At 49.6% G+C, this 20153-nt stretch overlaps 1 protein-coding gene across 1 annotated transcript; it reads left to right on the top strand.

The window, feature by feature from the left end:
* The first annotated feature begins 1893 nt into the window (after nucleotides 1-1893).
* LOC116506275 (Fanconi anemia group G protein-like) lies at nucleotides 1894-17253 on the top strand. Its single transcript, XM_032213923.1, has 14 exons — nucleotides 1894-1962; nucleotides 2055-2115; nucleotides 2222-2353; nucleotides 2430-2623; nucleotides 3502-3655; nucleotides 4235-4365; nucleotides 7808-7954; nucleotides 8636-8799; nucleotides 9032-9098; nucleotides 10169-10521; nucleotides 11197-11237; nucleotides 12727-12888; nucleotides 13337-13460; nucleotides 14697-17253. Exons 1-14 carry the CDS (start codon nucleotides 1894-1896, stop codon nucleotides 14806-14808), a joined length of 1911 nt encoding a protein of 636 aa, XP_032069814.1. The 3' UTR covers nucleotides 14809-17253.
* Nucleotides 17254-20153: the final 2900 nt, after the last annotated feature.

Below are 20153 nucleotides of genomic sequence, written 5' to 3'. Positions count from 1 at the left end.
TGGACTAACTGCAGTCTCCTAACGCTTTTCAAGGGTAGCCCCATGTAGAGCGTGTTGCAATAATGTTGGGGGAGCTGCTCTGTTTCTGTGCAGGAGGTCTCCATAGACCGATTAGATCGCACAGACTAGGCCTCCTCCGGATCCCATCTGCCAGCCAATATCGGCTGGCGACTCCCCGGGGGAGAGCCTTCTCTGTCGCAGCTCCAGCCCTTTGGAACGATCTCCCCGTGGAGATCCGGACCCTTACTACCCTCCCGGCCTTCCGCAAAGCCACCAAGTCCTGGCTACTCCAACAGGCAGGGGGGCGTGTGAAATATCCAGCCCCACGGTAACTGTGAATGTTGTGTATTTTAAAGTGTTGTTTTGTTTATTTATCCCCTTCTCTTGTTTATTGTAAGCCGCCCGGAGTCCTTCGGGAATGGGCGGCATACAAGATCAATAAACTCAAACTCAACTCAACTCCTCTGGCTTCTCCCTTGGTCTTCCACACACAGAGCTCCATGCAGCCAAGTTTCCCCAACAAGTTTGAGCTTCTCCTTGCCTAGATCCAATGAGCTGGCTCTGGTAGGTGAAAGAGCCCTGAAGCCAGTGTGAACCAGCACAGAGGGGAAAAAGGCTTTTGGCTGTCAGTGGCCTCAGTCTGCAGCACCCCCAGAGACTCGGAATCTCTTCCACCTGGCAGGACCCACCACCCCTTTCTCACCTCTGAGTCGACAGACTTTGCAACTCTCCTCGCTCCCTTCTCCTCTCCAGAGTTTCTCCAGTGGCGAAAAGAGCCATTCGGATTCATTTCTCCTCATGAGTCGCAGTCAAAATGGAAAAGACAGGTGGCTCTTTGGAAGGGGCAGGATAGTCATATTATTTCATTACATTGTGGGTTCAATGTGAATCTTCGTGGGTAGGGATCTCTCTCCGCAATCCCTTTGGGGTGGCTGCTGCAATGTCTTGCTCCCTTCTGCCAGCCCAGGGCAGCTCACCGGAGGCTTTGCCCGCAATCTTTTTTTGGACGGCTGCCATAAAAAGGAGGCTAGAAGTCGCAAGAGGGGATTTAGAATTTCGATATTCAACTGATGAGCACAAGTTAGTCAATGGGCTGCAAATGGCGGAAGCTGCCTCTGCAACGACATGGTCCCCTTGAAACGGTTTCCCTCTTCTTCACTTACAGAAAGGGTCAGATGGGCACACAAGGGCATTTGCAGCCCTCAAATAAGGCATTCTTTGCAACCGACCAGCATTTTCCTGCTTGCTTCAACATCCGGATGAATTAAAGCTGCGGGAGGAGTGCAAAATAATTTAAAGGAGGCCTCCTATAAGCTGTTGAAAGATAAATTTACTACAAGAGTCTCCACACACGGGAAGTTTAAGACTTGTTTTCTATGCCAGTGTTTCTCAACCTTGTCAACTTGAAGATGTCCGGACTTCAACTCCCAGAATTCCCCAGCCAGCATTCGCTGGAGTTGAAGTCCGGACATCTTCAAGTTGCCAAGGTTGAGAAACACTGTTCTATGCAATAGAATGCTGGCTGGCCGGCTGGAGGATTCTGGGATTTGAAGTCCACAAAGACTTAAAGCTGCCAAGTGTGACATCTTCGATTCAGGAGATTAAAAACCAGTGACGGTCGGCTTTAGGACCCGTCCGGCAACCTCGATGTTGTCACCAGCCAATCCCGAGCCCCCTTCACCCTTTTTTTTTTTTTTTTGCCTCTTCCGCGAGGAGGGAACGCACGTGGCCGTCCCGCGCTGCTCATTGGCCGAGGCCCGCGGCCCGCGGCCCGCCCATTGGCTGCCCCGCGGGAACTCGAGCTTTGCCGCCTGTCAACGTTGCCTCGGCAACGGAAGCGTCCCGGCCAATCGGGCGACGCGGCTGGAGCGTGCGCCCCTAGCGCGTGCGGGAATGGCGGGCGACGGCTGCTTGGCCTTGTGGCGGGCGGAGAACGACCGGCTGGCCCGGCACTGGCGGAGGGTGCGCGGCCGAGGCACGGGAGGGCAGGGAGGGAGGGGGACGTGGGGGCGACCCGTGGGGGACTAAGTCCCGCTCTGCTGCTTCCCTTGCAGGCGACGCGCCTTCCCGGCCCGGCCCCGGATCCGTTCGCGGAGCTGCTGAGGGAGATTCAAGGTGCCCGGTGGGGGGGGGAGGGGCGGTGGGGGAGGGGCTGACGGGGGGGGAAGAGTCTTTTCCCCTCCCCCTCACGGCTGCCCCCCCCCCCGTGGCTTCCCCGCAGGGCTCCCGGCCGCCCTGCCGAGCCTTCCCGTGGAGCTGGCCGTCCTCTGCAACGCCCTGCCCGCCCAGATGCGCCCTCCCGGCGGCTGCCCCCGGCGCGCCTCGGCCTGGATCGAGCGGGGACTCCGGCGGGGTAAGGAGCGGGTGGTGGGGGGGCGGGCGCCCTGGAGCGGGGGCCGGCCAGCCCTGACCCTCGCTCTCCCCGCCAGTGCTGGAAGCTCGTGCGGCCACCGAGGAGGGTCTCGCCTCCGGGGATCTCTGGCCGAGGGTCCTCCGGCAGGCCTCGCCCGAGGAGCTCCGGGCCCCCTTGCACCACCTGGCTGCCCTGCAGGCGGCCTCCTGGCTGGCCGAGCAGCAGCTGGAGAGAGCCCGGGAGCTGCTGCGGCTCCTCAGCGGTGCCCAGGTGAGGAGGAGGAGGGGGGGCGGTGGGGCTGCGACCCTTGGGCCGGGGGGGGCCTTTCCGCCTGAGGGAAGCCTGGATAGGGGGGAGCTTTACACTGGAGTAGGACCCCGGGAACTGATTCCTGAGGAAAATGCCTTGCCAGGCTTAAAAGGTGCCCATAGGCGGAGTCCAAATAGCCCCCTCTGTGCTGGGCTCCGGCTTGGATGCCTTTCATTAAATATTGCCATTGGTCTGTGGCCTTTAAAGGTCTCGGCCTGATATATATTTTATATACATATATACATACATACATACATACACATATACATATATATATAATTATTTTATCAATTTCATATATACATTCACAATTATATGATCTCATAACTGTTATTAATAATATGTATTTATAACAATTTTTCCCTACAGTTGACAATATACTTGAAGATTGCTTTCTTACCATCCCATAGATCCATCTTATCTTACAACGGTCCTACTTCTTCCCTCCCTCCCTCTTTCCTTCCCTCGTTTCTTCTCTCCTGCTCCCCTTCCTTCCCTCCCTCCTTCCCCTTCCCTCCTTCCCCTTCCCTCCTTCTCTCCTTCCCTGATATTAAATCCCCTGACAGACAGTCAGCTCAAACATTGGTAAAAAAAAAGCAGGCTGCCTTTTCCCTAGGAGCCTTAGGTAGGAGGAGACCCAATGGCAGGGAGAAGGGGGTGGCAAGGAGGACAACAGCCCTGGTCCATGCTTCCCTCGTTCCCCTCTTTATGTTCAGTGCCTTGATTATAATTTGTGATATGTGTTGCTCTCTCTCTGACCGTCTTCCCAGTTTGGAGTGGAGTGGTCGGTTAGTCTTCCTATATTCTAGCATGAGAATTCTTTGCTCTTTTCTTTCCAGATGCCGGACTCTCCTTGCGTTGGTTGTGACAGTGCGCTCCTTTCCCTGCTGCAGATGTGGCACCCCCATGAAAGGGGAGAGTCTGACCCCCTGGTGGTACAAACCATCGGAGACTTGAAAGAGATTCTGTGGACCTCAGCTGCCTTCTTGCAAGGTGAATGTGAGAGTCTCTGCAGGCTTTATGACCCTTTGAACTTTCACCTTTGCCCCTCTGTTCCTTTTGCCAGTAACACTTCCGTAGATTTCAGAGACAAAGTACAGGTAGTCCTCCACTTACGTCCACAATTGAGTCCATAATTTCTGTTGCTAAGCGAAACATTTGTTAAATGATCTTTGCCTCTTTTTACTACCTTGCTTGTCACAATTGTCAAGTGAGTCGCTGCAGTTAGTAACATGTTTGTTAAGTGAATCAGGCTCCCCCACTGACTTTGTCTGTCAGAATGTCACAAAAAGGGACCATGTGGCCCCGGGATACTGCGGCAGTCATAAATATGAGCCAGTTGCTAAGTGTCTGAATTTTGACCATGGGGATGGTGCAATGGTCATGTGTCAAAAATGGTCATAAATCACTTTTTTCAGTGCTGTTGTAATTTTGAGAGGTCACTAAATAATGGTTGTAAGCCAAGGAACTACCTGTAGTCCTCTTTAGATAAGTGGCACAGAGATCTCGGTCTGCGGCCACACATTAAATTGAACCCAGTCAGACTTTCTGATGCCTGTTTGTCTATTCCAGGTGTTCAGGAGCTGGAAGGTGACAACCCCCATGGTACCCTTCCTTTCCTCCAAGCAGCTCTGTCCGGGCTGTGTTCTAAGCGGGTCCTCGCCCAGATCTTCACCTTGATGGGAAGCTGCTACTGGAAAATAGTACGGGTATTTTATGTGTTCTAAGGAATGTGGATGAAATGAAAAAAGAAACTATCCAGGCCGGAGAATCATCAAATATAAGGATGGGAAGGGACTTTGGAAACCAACCAGTGCAAAAATTTGTTGTGTCCTTCACTGGGGTCCGAGATATTTCCAATGAAAGGAAAGCAATTTGTGACTCTGCTGAATAGGTGTTGGAGTGAGGATATTTTCCCTGGTGGCCAGTCAAAGTATCTCCCTCTTAATGTAAAGTCCCTGCCCTGTTGCTGGGGAAAATAGAAGGAAAGAGAAGCAGCACTTGGGGGATGCGTGACCTGACAATTGCGCGATAGACATATGCGCACCAACAATAGCACCAATTAAAACGCGACATCAAAATCGCGCCCATAAATTCACGATGATAAAAGCGCGACGACAAAAGCGTGATGACAAGCACAATAAAATAAAAAAAAATACTGTTAGGCTTAGGCTTAGGTTTAGGCTTAGAGTTAAATAAAATCGAAAAAATTACTGTTAATTTGTTGATGACGCGATTTTGACTGCGCTCATTTGTCCGTCGCGGTTTTGTCGGCGCGCATATGTCTGTCGCGCATTTGTCGGTGAACCGGGGAATGCACTCAGTTACTGCAGTGAAGGGTGAACTGTTGAAAGACCAAGTTGGAGGCTGATTGTCACAAAAAAAAAAAACTGTGATAATTAAGAACTCTCAGTGACTTGATAGCAGGTAATCCTCCTGTATCTGGACCTTCGTTTATCCTATCGAGGTCTAGAACTTTGTCTACCTTGAAATTCATATTGCCACTTTTACCATTACCAACTTCAGATCTCCTCTTTTTTCCACTTAATGCATAAATATCCAGAAAGGTACAGATGCTCCTTCACCGTATGACCACAGTTGAGTCCAAAATTTCCATTTGCTAAGCGAAACAAGTGAATTTTGTCCCATTTTATCACTTTTCTTGCCAAAGTGAATTGTTGCTCTTATGTTAGTCACACGGTTGTTAAGTGAATCTGGCTTCCCCATTTGCTTGTTGGATGGCATCTGAATTTTGATCATGTGACCATGGGGGTGCTGCAGAGGTCATATCAGGTCTTTTGTTCCTTTTTGAACGACAAGGGCAGCATTTCCCCTGAACTGTGCGGTATACCACAACTGGGGCTCCAGGTTTATATCCACGGTGTTAGGCCTTTGAAGTAATCCAGAGAACTGTCTTTACTGTAGGGTTACATTCAACAGAATCTTGCAAGACATGAAAGCGTTTATTTCCTCTTTCTCGTGTCTAGAGACACTAGCAGTGTGGCTCCCACTCACGGATTCAGCTGCCTCTTTTATCAGTCCTTCCTCCTGTCTCCCAAGGCCATTCTCACTTCCCATCGGTTGCAGGCGTCTTCAGTACTCTTGAATATAATTAGTCTAGTTCACGTTGGCTCCTACTATAACCGCCTCTTTCTGTCCTTGGGTTGCCAGCCCCTCATTGTGGCCATCATTAAGTTCCTTTGAATACAGTTCCCCTTTGGGAGACGATCAAAGCACGGAGGACAGAAGAACTCTGTCTTCTCCCTATCACTACTAACCTTCCACTACTCTTCTCTTGCTTTTTCTTCATTTTATTGTCACACCCATAAGTCTTTTCAGTTGCTTTTAGCTTCTCTCACAATCTTCAGTTCCTTTTATGCTTTAGCCTTGCAGGCTTTCTTTCTTGCCAATGCAGCTGTTTGGTGACTACATCTTCATACATGTCGCCTCCTCGCTCTTTTGGAGGCTTGCTGTGCATATCTAGCAGTTCCCTGAGCAGCCCCTTTCGATTCTAATCAGAGAGGTATTTCTCTGTACTTCCAGTGTCCTATATTTGAGAAATTCACAGGGCACCTGCATCTCATTGCTCTGTGTGATAGAGTGCAGTGCCCCCCCCTCCCTTTTGGGCACCAGGGACCAGTTCCACGGAGAAGGGTTTTTCCACGGACCGGAAGGGGTGTGGTTCTGCCTGCATCCTGCAGATGAGGCTTCGCTTGCTTGTGCGGCCCATTGGCTGGGATGCCGCGCCCTTGTGCCGGTCCATGGGCCAGGAGTTGGGGACCCCTGATCTAGTGTATGTCGTAGCTGTGTGGGTTTCTTTCTGTAGAATCCTGGATCATAATAGGTGGAGAGTTCCCATTGCTCTTAGTTTTCTACCAGATCCTCCCTGTCAATCAAGAGCAGGAGCAGGAATGCTGATCCCCAGGTCTTTTCAACCCCTTTCTGCAAATGGGAACAGCTAAGAAGACCACGGAGGAAAGTCTGGGTGGTCCAGCTGTTCCTTTATTCTGTGTCTCAGTTCTCATTCAGGAGGTCGTTTTCCTGACCCCCCCTCCCCCCCTTGGCATGGGGGTTTGTGATGCATCCACAACAATGTTGTCGTCCTCCCTTTTCTTCTTATCCAGATGTTGTTCACAGGATCTCTGCTCCAATTCCTTCATCCCAACACAATACGTGGCCTTTTCTGACGGAGAGTAGCCTCCTCTTGCCTCCTTTCGGAAATAAAGGAGGCCCTTTGAGCCACGTGTCCCACTTGCAAGCGTGGCCCCAAAATAAGGAATAACTGAATTCTACAGGCAGTCCTCACAGTATGACCATAATTGAGCCTAAAATTTCTGTCCCTTTGTGAGACAGTTGTTAAGTGAGTTTGGCTTCATTTTATGACATTTCCTGCCCCAGTTGTTAAGTGAATCACTGCACTTGTTCAGTTAGTAACCCGGTTCTTAAGTGAATCTGGCTTCCCCCGTTGACTTTGCTTGTCCGAAGGCCGCAAAAGAGGATCACGTAACCCCGTCACTGTCATAAATATGAGTCAGTTGCCAAGTGTTGGAATTTTGTTCCCGCAGGCAAAGTTCACTTTTTAAGGTCACACTTTTCAGTGCCATTGTAACTTTGAATAGTCGCTAAACAAAGCACTGCAAGGCAAGGACTATCTGTATTGGCCTCCGCCCATTATAGCTTCCAATCCTTCCTCCTTGTTCTTGGAGTGTTGCTCCAGAGACCTGGGAACCCTTGTTATGCAACCCGACCTATTGCTATTGCTATTGCTATTCCCTGTCTGGTCTTTCTTGGCCAGTCTTTGGATTGCAAATGGAGGGGAAGGAGGGGGATGGGCATCTGCTGAATATCCCATTGATGATAGGAGGGTCCCTGTTGCTGAGGGTTCTTTACGGAAGGTCCCCTCCTGGGGAGACACCAGTGGACCGTCCAAGCAAGGATGGCCTGGCTGAGCTCAGAACAGCTTCTCCTCAGCTCCCCAGAAATCTTTTCCGCTCCAAAGAAGCACCCTGAAAGCTCCTGAGACACAGCGGCCGAGCCTTGTTTTATCCCAGTTTAATGTGTTGTGTTTACACAACCGGTGTAGATGCTCCGGGGATCCTCGGAATGATTCTGCCCTCTGAGAATGTGCCTCTTTTGGACCTCCAGGGCAAGCCACACACAGCGCTGCAGTATCTGAAGCAGGCCCTGGAGGTGGACTGCACCTTCCTGCCGGCCTTGTACCAAGCAGCTCTCTTGTACCACCAACTGGGACTCACCGAGGCCGAACTGGAGGTTCTGCTGCTGCTTTGTCAGGTGGGTTGAGGTTTGAGGTTTATTCGATTTATATGCCGCCCTTCTCCCAAGGATTCAGGGCGGCGTACAACATTAAAAGAAACACATACTACGAAAGTTAAAAAGAATAGGATCTCCCCAGACTCAATTAAAATTAACAATGACACATTTTTTTAAAAAGAATTCAAATTAAAATTAACAATAATCAATACTTTGATTTGTTTTGTTCAGGCCAGGCTGCTGGGTCTCAAGAGGAGGATCCAGCGGTGGCCTCTCTGCCTTCCCTCCCCAGGGAGGGAGCTGCCTGCGCCACTCTCTTTTCCATCCAGCTGGGAAAAAGGGGAAAGAGGCTACAGCAAGTGTTAGTAGGGCATTTTATTATTCTAATGCTGTAAGCTGCCCAGAATCTGCCAGAATCCATGATGCACGTATATTACGTTGTAATATGGTGTTTCCCAACCTTGGTCCCTTGAAGATGCTTCAACTCCCAGAATTCCCCAGCCAGCAATTCTGGGAATTGAAGTGCACAGATCTTCAAGGGGTCAAGGTTGGGAAATAACTGTTCTAATAAATCTGATAAAACGAGAACGGTATTAGGAACATGCTGAGCCTCAAATAGCATAGTCCTGCTGTAGCTGAGCAAGGCCAAACTTCATGGCAGAGTCCGGCCTTTTTCCTTCACCCTCTTTCTTCTCTTCCCAGGCTTTGGAGAGTCCCCCACAGGTAGCCCTGGAGTCCCACGACCCCCATTTCCTCATCCGAACAGAGCTGCTCATCAGCGGATGCCGTCCGGCTGCTTTCCTTGCCCCAAGCTGCCCATCAGGAGTGAAATACATGCTGGCCAAGAGGTGTTTGCAGGCAGAGAGGTGAGAGCCTCCTCCTCCCTCCCTCCCAGGTCCCCAGGGCTGGGCTGAAAATCCCTCTCAAGGGAAACCTTTTCTTTCCAATTCTCGGATGCCTTGAAAAGCCACAGCCCAGTGAGAGCCCAATGGAGAGAAACTGACCCCGGGCCATGCTTCGTGCTTAAGAAGGGCTGATGGGACTGAAGGCCACGGAAATGACGTCTGCTGATGGTGGGGGGATGTGTCTCTCCTGCAGGGCAACAGAGGCTGCAGAGCATTACCTGGACTTTCTGGCGCTCTTTCAGGAAGGACCTCTTCCCCAGGTGAGGAGGGAGTTGCAGCTGTTTCACCTACAGGCTCTGACTCACCTGAGTTGTTTCCTTGAATGCCTCACCCCTGACAGAGTTCAAATGGGTTAACGTAACTCCAGTGGACACCCCCCCCCCTCCGGTGGTCCTCAGAGTCTCTTCCAGATTGCAGGAGGGGAGCTGTGGTGGAGCCTCTTGTTTCATGAAAAGGTCCTCGGGAGCTGCAGTGGATTCCTTTTCATTAAAGCACGCCACAGATAATCCTCAAATTATGACTGTAATGGAGTGCGCCCATGATGGTTTGCAACTCACGGTTGTAAAGTGGTTTTTATTAAAGTGTCATTAAGCAAATGCCATGGGAGTTACGGTTCTGCTGACAACAGGAGTAAATGCAAAATGCAGTGATGCTGGGATGGCCATGAAGGAGCCTTGGCTGCCCAGCACCTGAGACAGAGCCCTACGCGGGTGGGGGTGGGGGGTGGGGATGACTTTGGATCTGGATCATAGGTACCTCCCTACTCACTAAGTGGCCAGTTGTAAGCCAAAGACTACTGTAGTCGGAAAAGGGCAATGAGATTCCTGAATTTTTTCCCCCCACATGTAGGGAGATTCTTTAAATATGGTCTCTGTGACCTCTGAAGTCCTCAAAAAGATAAGTGCAAACAGCTTTATGAACTCATGTTGCTCCCCAGGATTATAGGTTGCCCATTTAAAGCGTGGGAGCTGGCTAGGAATGCCTCCCCCCTTTCCCAGGGGTCCTGCTGCCCTTAAACAGAACCCCTGCCTGGCCTGTCAAGACCTGAAGTTGTGGTGTAAGTTGTGTGTTCAAAAGAGCAGAGGCAAAGAAGGTTGTGGGCAGAGGAATGTGGGTGTGGAAACGAATCCTGATGCTGAGCTTTGGGTTGAAATGGCTACTGGATCGTCACTTTATTTGGTGCCCCCCTCCCCCCGCGCAAAAGATCTTCTGGTCAAGGCCCTTGGGTGGGCTCACTGAATTCAGGAGGAGGCGACTATCTTCGCTCCCATGTGTGAATGCTGCTTTCTGCAGTGGGATTCATTGGGGGGGGGCTTTTTCCTCCTTCCAGGTGTCTCAGTGTAGTGAGCCAGCTGTGCCCAGAATTCCAGAGGTCTTCCTGGAAGCGGCCTCTGCTCTGGAGGAGGCAGCCAGGCACCAGGAAGCCGTCGTGGTGTGCGAAGAGGTGGTCTCCCACACAAGCAGGCTGGTCCCGGCCAAACTCTGCATTGTGCTGGGCCAGAGTTCTGGAAAGGAGCCCGCGGGGGCGGAGAAGTCCTCCTTGGCAAAATCTGCTGCTGCTGTCCTGGAAGAGCAGAGGGAGAGCCTGCGCTGTGTCCTCTGGCAAGCGGCCGCCCACTTGATCCAGGGCTGGGCAAGAGCCCGGCTGGGAGAAACCAAGGAAGCCATAAACGGCTTCAGCAGGTAACTAGCATCCAGTGGAATCCTGATCATTGACTGGTTTGCCTCTCCCTTTTGCACTGTGACAGCTGGGAGAGGCTGATGGGGCACAGCAGCCTCGTTTTGTGGAGTCAGGAATAGTCCCACAAGTGATCCGAGGTGGCGCAGTGGTTAGAGTGCAGCACTGCAGGCTACTTCAGCTGACTGCAGTTCGGCTGTTCAAATCTCAAAGGTTGACTCAGCCTTCCATCCTTCCGAGGTGGGTAAAATGAGGACCCGGATTGTTGTTGGGGGCAATATGCCTGACTCTGTAAACCGCTTAGAGAGGGCTGAAAGCCCTACGAAGCGGTATATAAGTCTAACTGCTATTGCTAAGTGTCCTGGATCATACTTTGAAGGAATAGAGCTGTGTAGAATATATCACATATTCTCCCCTGTTTTGAATATGATTTCCTTCCTTTGATTCTACTTGCCCTGCATGCATTGATTGTGGCCGAGAGCCAGAGAAATAGTCAAGGTTTCATCCCAACCTCTAGCCTCCTCTGGAATCTCTGAAAACCCACTTGCTTTCTCTACCTAGCAAAAGGACCCTCATAGGCCTCTTCCGAGGTAGCAAAATAGGGTTCCTGTCCTCCTTTGGGGCTGGATGGATCCTTCTAGCAGCACAGAAATGATGGCACTTCAACCTTTCTCCAACAGGTGTCTTAATGATCTCCTGAGAATCCATCTGGTCAGCACAGGTATGGACAGAGGTCTTCATTGCTTGCTTCTGCCTCCCTCTTGACTTGGTTCCTGGGCTCTTTCCAGAGGAAATGGCTTCACCTGAATCACAGGATTGGAAGGATCAATTTAGGTGATCCAGGTCATGAGGGAATGTGTGACCGCACTCACCCCTACCCATACACACACTACTCGGTGCAAGAGTCCAAATTTGGGCCCACCCATAATGGATAACCTTCCATTTCTGGTTTTGTTATTGAACTGCTGTTAGAGGGGGTTTCCCCATCACTGATTTGGAGTCCGCCTTCTTGCCACTTAAATCCATCCTCTGTGTTGTGCACTCTGGGAAGACCAAGGAAACACCTCGACCTTCCTTTCCGATACTTTTTCACGTATAAGTAATTACTAGTTTATGATGGCAATTGAGACTAGAATGGCCAGTGCAATGTTAGGTGATCGCTCTGCATAGGAATAACAATTCTAGTTGCCATCATTGAGGGAGGATTTCATACGATTGACTTCTGACATCCTGCCGGCTTCCCCAATGACGTTTTTGTGGGAATCTGGCAGAGAATGTCGGAAATCACAATCCCGTGTGGCCATGCTTCACTGTAAAACGGAGTGTCGAATCTCAATCACGTCACCATAGGGACACTGCAACAGCCAGAACTCTGAGGACTGGTCATAACTATGAGTTTGAATAGTCATTGAATGGGTAGTTGTTAAATGAGGACCCTTTGTCTTTGAAGTGGGTTGGCAGGTCCCTTCTCTGTCTTCTCAAAGCTAAGGGTGCCCAGTTCCTTCAGTCTCTCTTCATGGGTTTATTTCTGCTCTCGTGAATTTGACTGCCTTTCTCTGAGCCTTTTTCCACTTTCTCTGGAACCTTCTGAAATATAATTTGGGTGTGGTGTGCCCAAGAAGGGGTGAGACCAAAGCAGAAACCAGTTCCCTCCCTGGGTGATCTATAAATAATTGGATAAATAAAATAAGCAAACAGAAATACTCCACAGCCACAATTTCACTAACTTTCCTGAAAGAGAGGAGGAAGAAAGTGGCTTCTCTGGAGCCTCCAACCAAAATTAGTTGTCCAAATCCTTAAAATGTTTTTTTTTAATCCATTTGTCTTCTTTGTACGTATGTAAAGTAGCAGAGAAAGGCCACAAAAAGTTAGTGGTAAAAACTATCCCTCATTTATAAAGTTTGGGGAATCTTGCTCTAATCTGGCAACATGGTTTTGAATTTTACTTCTGTCATTCCATAGATATTAGCTGCCTGGGGAACAGCTGGCTGGGGAATTCTGGGAGTTGAAGTCCACAGGACTTAAAGTCATCAAGGTTGAGAAACACTGTACTAGACAGTGGAGAGGTCTCTGCTTCCAGTGCTTTTCACGTGGCCCGGGGGCTCCCTTTTTGCTAACTCTGCCCTGGAGTGACTTCGTTTGAGAGCTGGCTGTCCTTGCAAAATGGAAGAATTGGTGGTCAAGGATCGCTGTGTTCTTCCTCTCGCCAGGCAGGGCTGAACCAGAAGGAGAGCAGATGGCCGTACCTGAAGCAGAGCTACTCCCCCAAATCAGACTCCTGGCCTTGACAGGAAGAGGAATCCAGTTTCTGGAGCTGGGGAGGTTCAAAGAAGCGTTGATGGATTTTCAGTACAGCCTGCAGGTCTCTCCAGGTACCTGCAGCATGGAAGTTAGAAAGAGTCTTTCGGGCTGGGTTGGCAAGGGAGACGTACCACACAAAGAGCATCTTCTGTGTGTCCCTGGGGTGGGGGTGGACTTGGCGAAGGCCACGGAATCTGGGTTAGTCTAAGCAAGATGAGATGAGCCCCTTTCTCACAGGGGAAGTGGCAAAAGCCATGGGCAAGGTGAGGAGGAGATGAGGCTGCCACCTGAGAGGTCGGGTGTGGTCACATCTCTTGTCAGTAAAGAAAAGACCAGGACACAGGTGAAGGTCCAGTGGAACTGGCTTATTGCTAGTTATGCCTATGCACAGGAATCAGCGGAAGTCAAGGACGGCCTCCTTTATGGCTATGTGGGGATTCTAGGCTGGTCCCTCTTTTCACTCCACCTCCAGGTTCTGCCATCCCTTCTCCTACAGTCTCTTCTTTTTTTGCCTCACAGACAGCTGCGCCTCTACCTTGTACTTACTGCACACCCTCTGGAAACTTGACCGGAAGCAGGAGGTGGTTGCGCACTGGCCGAAGTTCCCATCAGAATCTGGCTTGATGGGGGGAAACGCAGGCAGGTGTGTGTGTCCTTTGGGCTAAGCGTTGTCCCCGAAGCCCCTCTAGGGAAACTCAATCTGTGGAGCTTCCATCCAGTCTCTTTCTCACACTCCTCACCTAAACGGCCCCCATTTGGGGTCCAGTTCTGCTTCCTGGCCACCAACACGCAAAACAAACCCTTCATTTCTCCTGGGATTTTCTGCTGTTCTGTCTGGTGACCCAGACAAGGTTACAATGGGGGGAAATGTTCTTGGATTTTTTTTTAACCTCGCCTGGGTAGATATAAGCGACTCAAGGCAGCAAACATACATCCTCGTATTTTCCCCACAGCAACAACCCTGTGAGGTAGGTTGGGCTGAGAGAGAGTTACTGGCCCAAAGTCGCCCAGTCAACTTCCATGGCTAAAATGGGACTAGAACTCACTGTCTCCTGGGTGATTGGTCCAAAGTCACCCAACTGGCTTTCATGCCAAAGACAGGACTAGAACTCACCGTCTCCTGGTTTCTAAGCCAGCACTTTGTCCGCTACACCAAACCCCTAACCCTCCCTGGAAATTCCTGGTGGTGCCAAGCTCATAGGAAATATAAAACGGATGAAGTGTTGGTTTCTTGACATTCTTCGAGCTTGGTTGTTTTGCTGTAGGCATTTCATGACCAGGCTTGGTAATCTCATCAGCCCAAGGGGTAGGGGGATGTGCTGGCTCTTTATACAGAGTAGCTTGCCCTGCCAGGTTTGGGAGTGGTTGGTTCCTTGATTAGGATTTATTGCCTGTTCCCTGTGAATCCGAGTGACAGCTGTTGGGGAGCCCGTCCGCTGGGCTCTTGATTTTCTTCCTAGACTTTAAATGGTCTATAAACAAGATTTACCCCTGGGTCTCTGTCAGTGGGTGATGTGTGGGGAGGACAAGCTTCAAGCAAGCCCCTTGCTGAATCTAGCTTGATCTGAGATAGTGAGAGTTTCCCAGTGGAAACTCTGGTTGGGCCTGTCTTGTGTGTTGTGAGTGGAAGGCGTTTTTGTCAAGTATCCTGACTTGATTGATGCTTGCATAATTCTGGGCATGAACAGCTGTAGAACTGCGGCCCCCACCTGAAAGGAAGAGCTTCCTTCCCTCCTCTCTCCGGCTTTGGCCTTGTGCTTTCTGCAGCAGAAGGTGGGGTGGGGCAGGGGTGTGTGTGCAGGCTGAGCTTCCATCCTTGGTCATGGCAGTCTCCTGCTAACTTTTGATGCTCCTCCCGCCCCCTCCTTTTGTGTTCCAGATCTCCCCCACTCTACCTGCGATCGTGCGTGAAACAGACGGAGTTTCCTCGCAGGGAATCCTTTGCCAAGGATATAAAAAGCTACCTCGGGGAGAAGGGCCAGGTGCTTTAATGCTACGGTGGCTTCTTTTGCCAGCTTTACTCTCAGATGCTTCTCTCCCTCCCGAAAGGGCTTCTCCAGAGTTCACTGTCGCCCGTGGGAAGAAGGTGACGCTTTCTGAGTTCCTGGGGGTGGGGTGGGGGGCAACGGCGTGGGAAGGGTGGCCTTTCTTAATGGCAGAAAAGGGTGCTCTTGCTCCCACATGAATATCTCTGCCAGAATGCTCTGGCTCATGGAGCTGGCTTGTATGACTCAGGAGGGCTTCGTGCTCAACGGGAAGTGGGGAAGAGCCCCAGGCGCAGAGGCCGCGGCGGCTCCCCTTGGCGATGTGATCCTCAACCCCTGCAGCAGTTCAGAGGAGAACAGTCTTGGCTTCCAGCGCCTCTGCATCCCTTGCCAGAGTCTGGGTGAAGAGCCAGAGGAACTGCCAAGAGGCATCCTTGTTGGGATGAGACCCACTGAACCGTGGAGCTCAAGCAAAGCGGCTTATTCTAAAGCAGGGCTCTCCAAAGCTTGGCAGCCTTAAGACTTGTGGACTTCAACTCCCAGAATTCCCCAGCCAGTTGCCAAGTTTGGAGAGCCCCGTTCTAAAGTAGTAGACAAAGCAAGACTTTGAGATGTGCCACAGAGAAAGACTTCCTGAATATGGAAGTCCTATTGGGATCATTTGGTTAAGCTTAAAAGGAGTTAAAAACCAAACTATGCCGTTTTGGGACCCCTCTTCACTCAGGTAGAGGTTGCAAATGATGCTTTTCTAAATCAGGTTTCAAGATGGCAGGTTCTGGTAGTGATGGGAGACTTCTGTTACCCCAATACTTGCTGGAAAATGAAGAGTAAAGTTCCAGCAGGTTTCTCCTCTCTCAGCAGTGAATGCAGTGTAAACACTGTGGCGTCATCAAGCTCGGGCCCACCTGACCAGTATTTTCCTCCCTGTGCCTCCCCCTCCCCGAGGAAACAGATAACATGGATGTTTCTAAATTACTGGCCTTGAGAGACCTCCCTAATTAACAGACACCCCGATTACAGTCATCCAAGTCTGTGGCCACCATCATATGGGAGTGATGTATAAAGGAGGCCTTTCTTTCAGCTCCATTGGCTGAGCCCACCTGATTCCTTCTCCCTCTCCACTTCCTCTATGCAATACATGGTTTTCTGTTTTTACAATTGGGTCACGTCTCCTCGTTCTCCTTTTTTCTATCTAAGCGGTGACTGGCAAACAGCAGATGGCAGCAGCTGACTAATCTCGAGAAAGCTGAGGATTGCGCTTGGGTAAATACTTGGATGGAGAATTGCCAGAGGGCCAGGGTTACGAGGTAAACTGGGAAGCAGGGGGAAAAAACAGGGTGGCAAGGAAGGGCCGTCAGCAAGCCCACCTGCCAAGAAGGGAGAAATGGCAAAGTTTGCTTCCCATGTAGGAAGTCCTCGACATACGACCATAATTTGGAGCAGAATCTCCGTTGCTAAGCAAGACGGTTGTTAAGTGAGCCTCACCAGCTGATGACACTTTTTGCCATAAAAGGTTGTTAAACAAATCACTGCAGTTCTTAAGTGAATCACGTCATTAAGTGAATCCGGCTCACTATTGACTACTTGTAGGAAGTCAGTTGGGAACGTTGCGAATGAGGATTTTGTTTAATCCTGGGAGACAGCAACCCTTACAGATATATGCTGGTTGCCAATTGCCCAAATTGCGATCGTGAATGTAGGGATGTTGCAATGGTCATAAGTGTGAGGACTGAGCCTAAGTCACTGCAGTTGTAACTTCAAAAACTCGTTAAATGAATAGTTGTAAATCAAGGACTCCCTGTATTTGTGTTTTCTCAATTTCTGCAACCCCCTCAGAACCTTCCATCAGTAAATCTGGCTGATGGATTATGTGTTTCAAGTCAGTATTCACTTTTAATAACCATTTTATTTATTTATTACATTAATAAACCTCCACTACTGTTTAGACTCCATCCCGAAGGCTGCCTTCCAGTAGAGTAGCCATTGCCCTGGGAGTCCTCTGCTTTTTTCTCCTTCCAACTCCCCAAGCATTTGGGACCTTCAGGGAAGGTGGAGCTTTGCAAAACACTTGCATCTTGAATGTGAAATTTAGCTCGGTTTGTTTCAAGATCCATTCTTTTACGTCTATCCACAATATTCCCATGAATCCTCTCTGGCATCAGCCTCCGGAACCGTCAGTACTTCCATCTTCTTCAAATCCAGTTTCTGCTTCCACAGAAGATCATAGAGAATTAGCGAGACTTGGCGCAATTCTGATCTTTTGTAGGTGGAGACATATCACAGATCTGCACCGCTTTTCCAAGAGCCTTCAGGCAGGGGTGACGTCTTCCCAGTTCGGCCTGGTTTGGTCGAATCGGTAGGGAGGAATGTCCCTGGTTCTGCGAACCACTAGTAAAGAATAGCTTCCAAGGACTGCATGGCTCAGCTGTGGGCTGTGCGATCGTCGGAAGCTTCCCCCCCCCCTTTTTTAAAGCATTTTTTTCCCGCCAGTTCGGGCGAATAGGCAGGAAAAAATGCTTTAAAAAGTGAAAAAAGTTGGCCATGCCCACCCAGTCACATGATCTGTTCCCCCACCAAGCCACGTCCACAGAACCAATGGCAAAAAAATTTTTAGACTTCACCACTTCCTTCAGGGCTGCTCTGTGAAGAGCTGATCAGCAGCATATTCCTTGACTGCTGGTTCCTTGACTGTTTGCGGAGAGCCAATCCTAAAAAGCAGAAGCCACTTCAGTATCTTCATGGTTAATTCCAAGGCTGTTTGTTCTACCTGTTGCTCTTAGTTTGGTAGTCTTTATTCGACAGGCCCCAGGCCATAAGCCACCATAAAGTTTATTCCAAGGCTCTAATTTTTCTGGGCAGCCTCTGATGGGGAGAACGGCGTCATCAAAGGGCCGACTCTGTTCGTGCGCCAGTTCCCAAAGGTCAAGGAAGCAGGATTTTCTTCTGCAGAGTCCATGCTGATCTTCCTCTGGAAGGACTCGTTCCTCTAAGTCAGGAGTGTAAAACTCAAGGCCCCGGGGCCCAGATCCGGCCCGCACAGCTGGATGGCATTGGACCTGGGTACCTGAGAGACCGCCTCCTGCCAATTACCTCCCAAAGACCGATTCGATCGCACAGGCTTGGCCTTCTCTGGGTTCCATCTGCCAGCCAGTGTCGGCTGGCGACCCCCCGGGGGGGAAGCCTTCTCTGTTGCTGCTCCGGCCCTCTGGAACGAGCTCCCCGTGGAGACCCTTACTACCCTCCCGGCCTTCCGTAAAGCTACGAAGTCTTGGCTGTTCCGACAGGCAGCCCCGCCTCAATTGTGAATGTTGTGCATTTTAAAATTTTTTGTATCGTCTTATTTATTTCCCTTTCCCTGTTTTATTGTGAGCCGCCTGGAGTCCTTCGGGAGTTTGCGGCATACAAAACTAATCAAACAAACAAACAAACAGCTGTCCTGGAAACAGCAAAGGACCAGTCCAGGGGGCCTCTGCCAGAGAAAATGGAGCTCGGGAGGACCACGTGCGTCTCTCCTGAGCTCTGTTTTCTCTGGCAGAGGGTTGCAGGAAACCATTGCAGCCGGAAACGGAGCTTGGGAGCCCATTTTTGCTGGCAGAGTGGTCAGGCCACCCCAGGGCCCCCTGGTGTGAGTGATGTGGAGCTGGCCACGTCCCCCCCCCCACCACCACCAAGGCCAAGCCTGATGCAGCCCTTAATGAAATTTGAGTTTGACGCCCCTCCTCTGAAGTGCTTAATGATCTTTTTCTTGTCCTGTTGAAAAAGAATGACGGTCATTATAGATCTAGAAGGTTTTTGGATGAGAAGTGAAGTGTCTTCCAAGAAAACCAAAAATAGCAATAATACATTCTGGGTTAGTGCGCTTGAGATTGTGATTTTATTTTAATTCAAAACGACTGGCTTAGTTCAAAGTGATAGTTGTTTTGCACCTGTCTTTCGCATTACTCTTTTCAAATTTGGATACTGTCCCCTTTGTAAACAAATTACTCGTCTACATAGACAGATTACCTATCTAGAATCTCCACTCTGTGTGCTCTCCAAGCAGAAATTAGGTGTACAATTCAGCCATCCCACTCTACGGATATGCCACACTATCAGCCCCCTCTACCGCAAAGATCCCGCAGGAGAAGAGCAGTCTGAACAACCGTGGGATCTGGCAGGGTGAGAGCTGTGAACCATCAACATAAAGTTTTTGCTGTGACCCAGCATAACAGATATAGTACCCTTGCTGACCTTAATGGGGACACTAAAGAGACAGGTCAAGGAAGTTGTGATAATGATAACTCAAATAAGCAGGGAATCGTGGTCCAAAATGAAGAACTTTCTTTGGAAAGGCGAAATGGGGACCCAGGTGTCACACATTGGTCGCACAAGAAGATCAAGGTATGTAAAAAGAGAAGTCACCTTCTGGTTGGTGATTCAATCGTAAGGGATGTAAATTTAGGAAAGGATATGGAGGTTTTAAAAGAGGTCAGGTGTCTCCCAGGTGCTACAGCCAGCAGAGACAAGAGGCGTATTCTTAAGATAGTCAAGAATGCAAGTAAGGACTGTGATGTTGATGCTATTATACATCTTGGCACAAATGATCTGTCCCAAATATTTTCTGTGCAGAATGATTTCCTGAGCTTGGGGTATGAACTTAGTAGTGTAGGTTGTAGGCTTACTTTTCAGAGGTTTTACCAGTATATAAGGAACAAAAAGGGAAGGGCCAGATGTAGCAGAGTTTAATGTGTGGCCAAAGGAGTGGTGTAAAAGGGAAGGCTTTGGTTTTATTAATCATGATGCTTGTAGCTGGTCCAATGAAAAACTGTACAAAAGAGATGGTTTGCACCCATCCAAGAAAGGGACTGAGTTACTTGGCATTACATTCACAGATTTTCTGGATAAACATTTAAACTGAACAGCAGGGACAGAGAATTAATTGATACAGAACATTTCTGTCCCCAGCAATCTAAAACTCATAGAGTTATCAGTGCATGTAACATAGATGTTTGTGCGGGTAAGATTATCACTCCTGCTGTCAAGCAAAACCAAGCTTTTAATAGTGAGTGCCATCTCATGTGCATGAATCATACAAGTGGCAAGAAAATAGGGGCAGTCAGGCATAACACAGGTTATGTAGACAGTAAAAGAGGGTCAATCAAAATGGACTCAAATGTCTATACACCAATGCCCAGAGTATGGGGAATAAACAGGGTGAATTAGAGTAAATGAGGGCAGATATGATATTGTTGCCATTACAGAAACTTGTTGGGATGAAACCCACAAATGGAACATACAGCTAGAAGGGTTTGAATTATTTAAAAGAAATAGACCAAATAAAAGAGGAGGTGGAGTTGCACTATACAGGTGAA

Source organism: Thamnophis elegans, chromosome 3 (genome assembly GCF_009769535.1).
Source record: "Thamnophis elegans isolate rThaEle1 chromosome 3, rThaEle1.pri, whole genome shotgun sequence".
Taxonomy (NCBI): domain Eukaryota; kingdom Metazoa; phylum Chordata; class Lepidosauria; order Squamata; family Colubridae; genus Thamnophis; species Thamnophis elegans.
This window is presented reverse-complemented; position numbering and strand designations above follow the sequence as displayed.

Excerpts from the sequence above, each read along its gene's own strand:
- LOC116506275 (XM_032213923.1), top strand. The coding sequence starts at position 1,894 with ATGGCGGGCGACGGCTGCTTGGCCTTGTGGCGGGCGGAGAACGACCGG. Across the intron at positions 8,800-9,031 it reads AGGTGTTTGCAGGCAGAGAG|GGCAACAGAGGCTGCAGAGC; the intron begins GTGAGAGCCTCC and ends TCTCTCCTGCAG. Across the intron at positions 10,522-11,196 it reads GCCATAAACGGCTTCAGCAG|GTGTCTTAATGATCTCCTGA; the intron begins GTAACTAGCATC and ends TTTCTCCAACAG.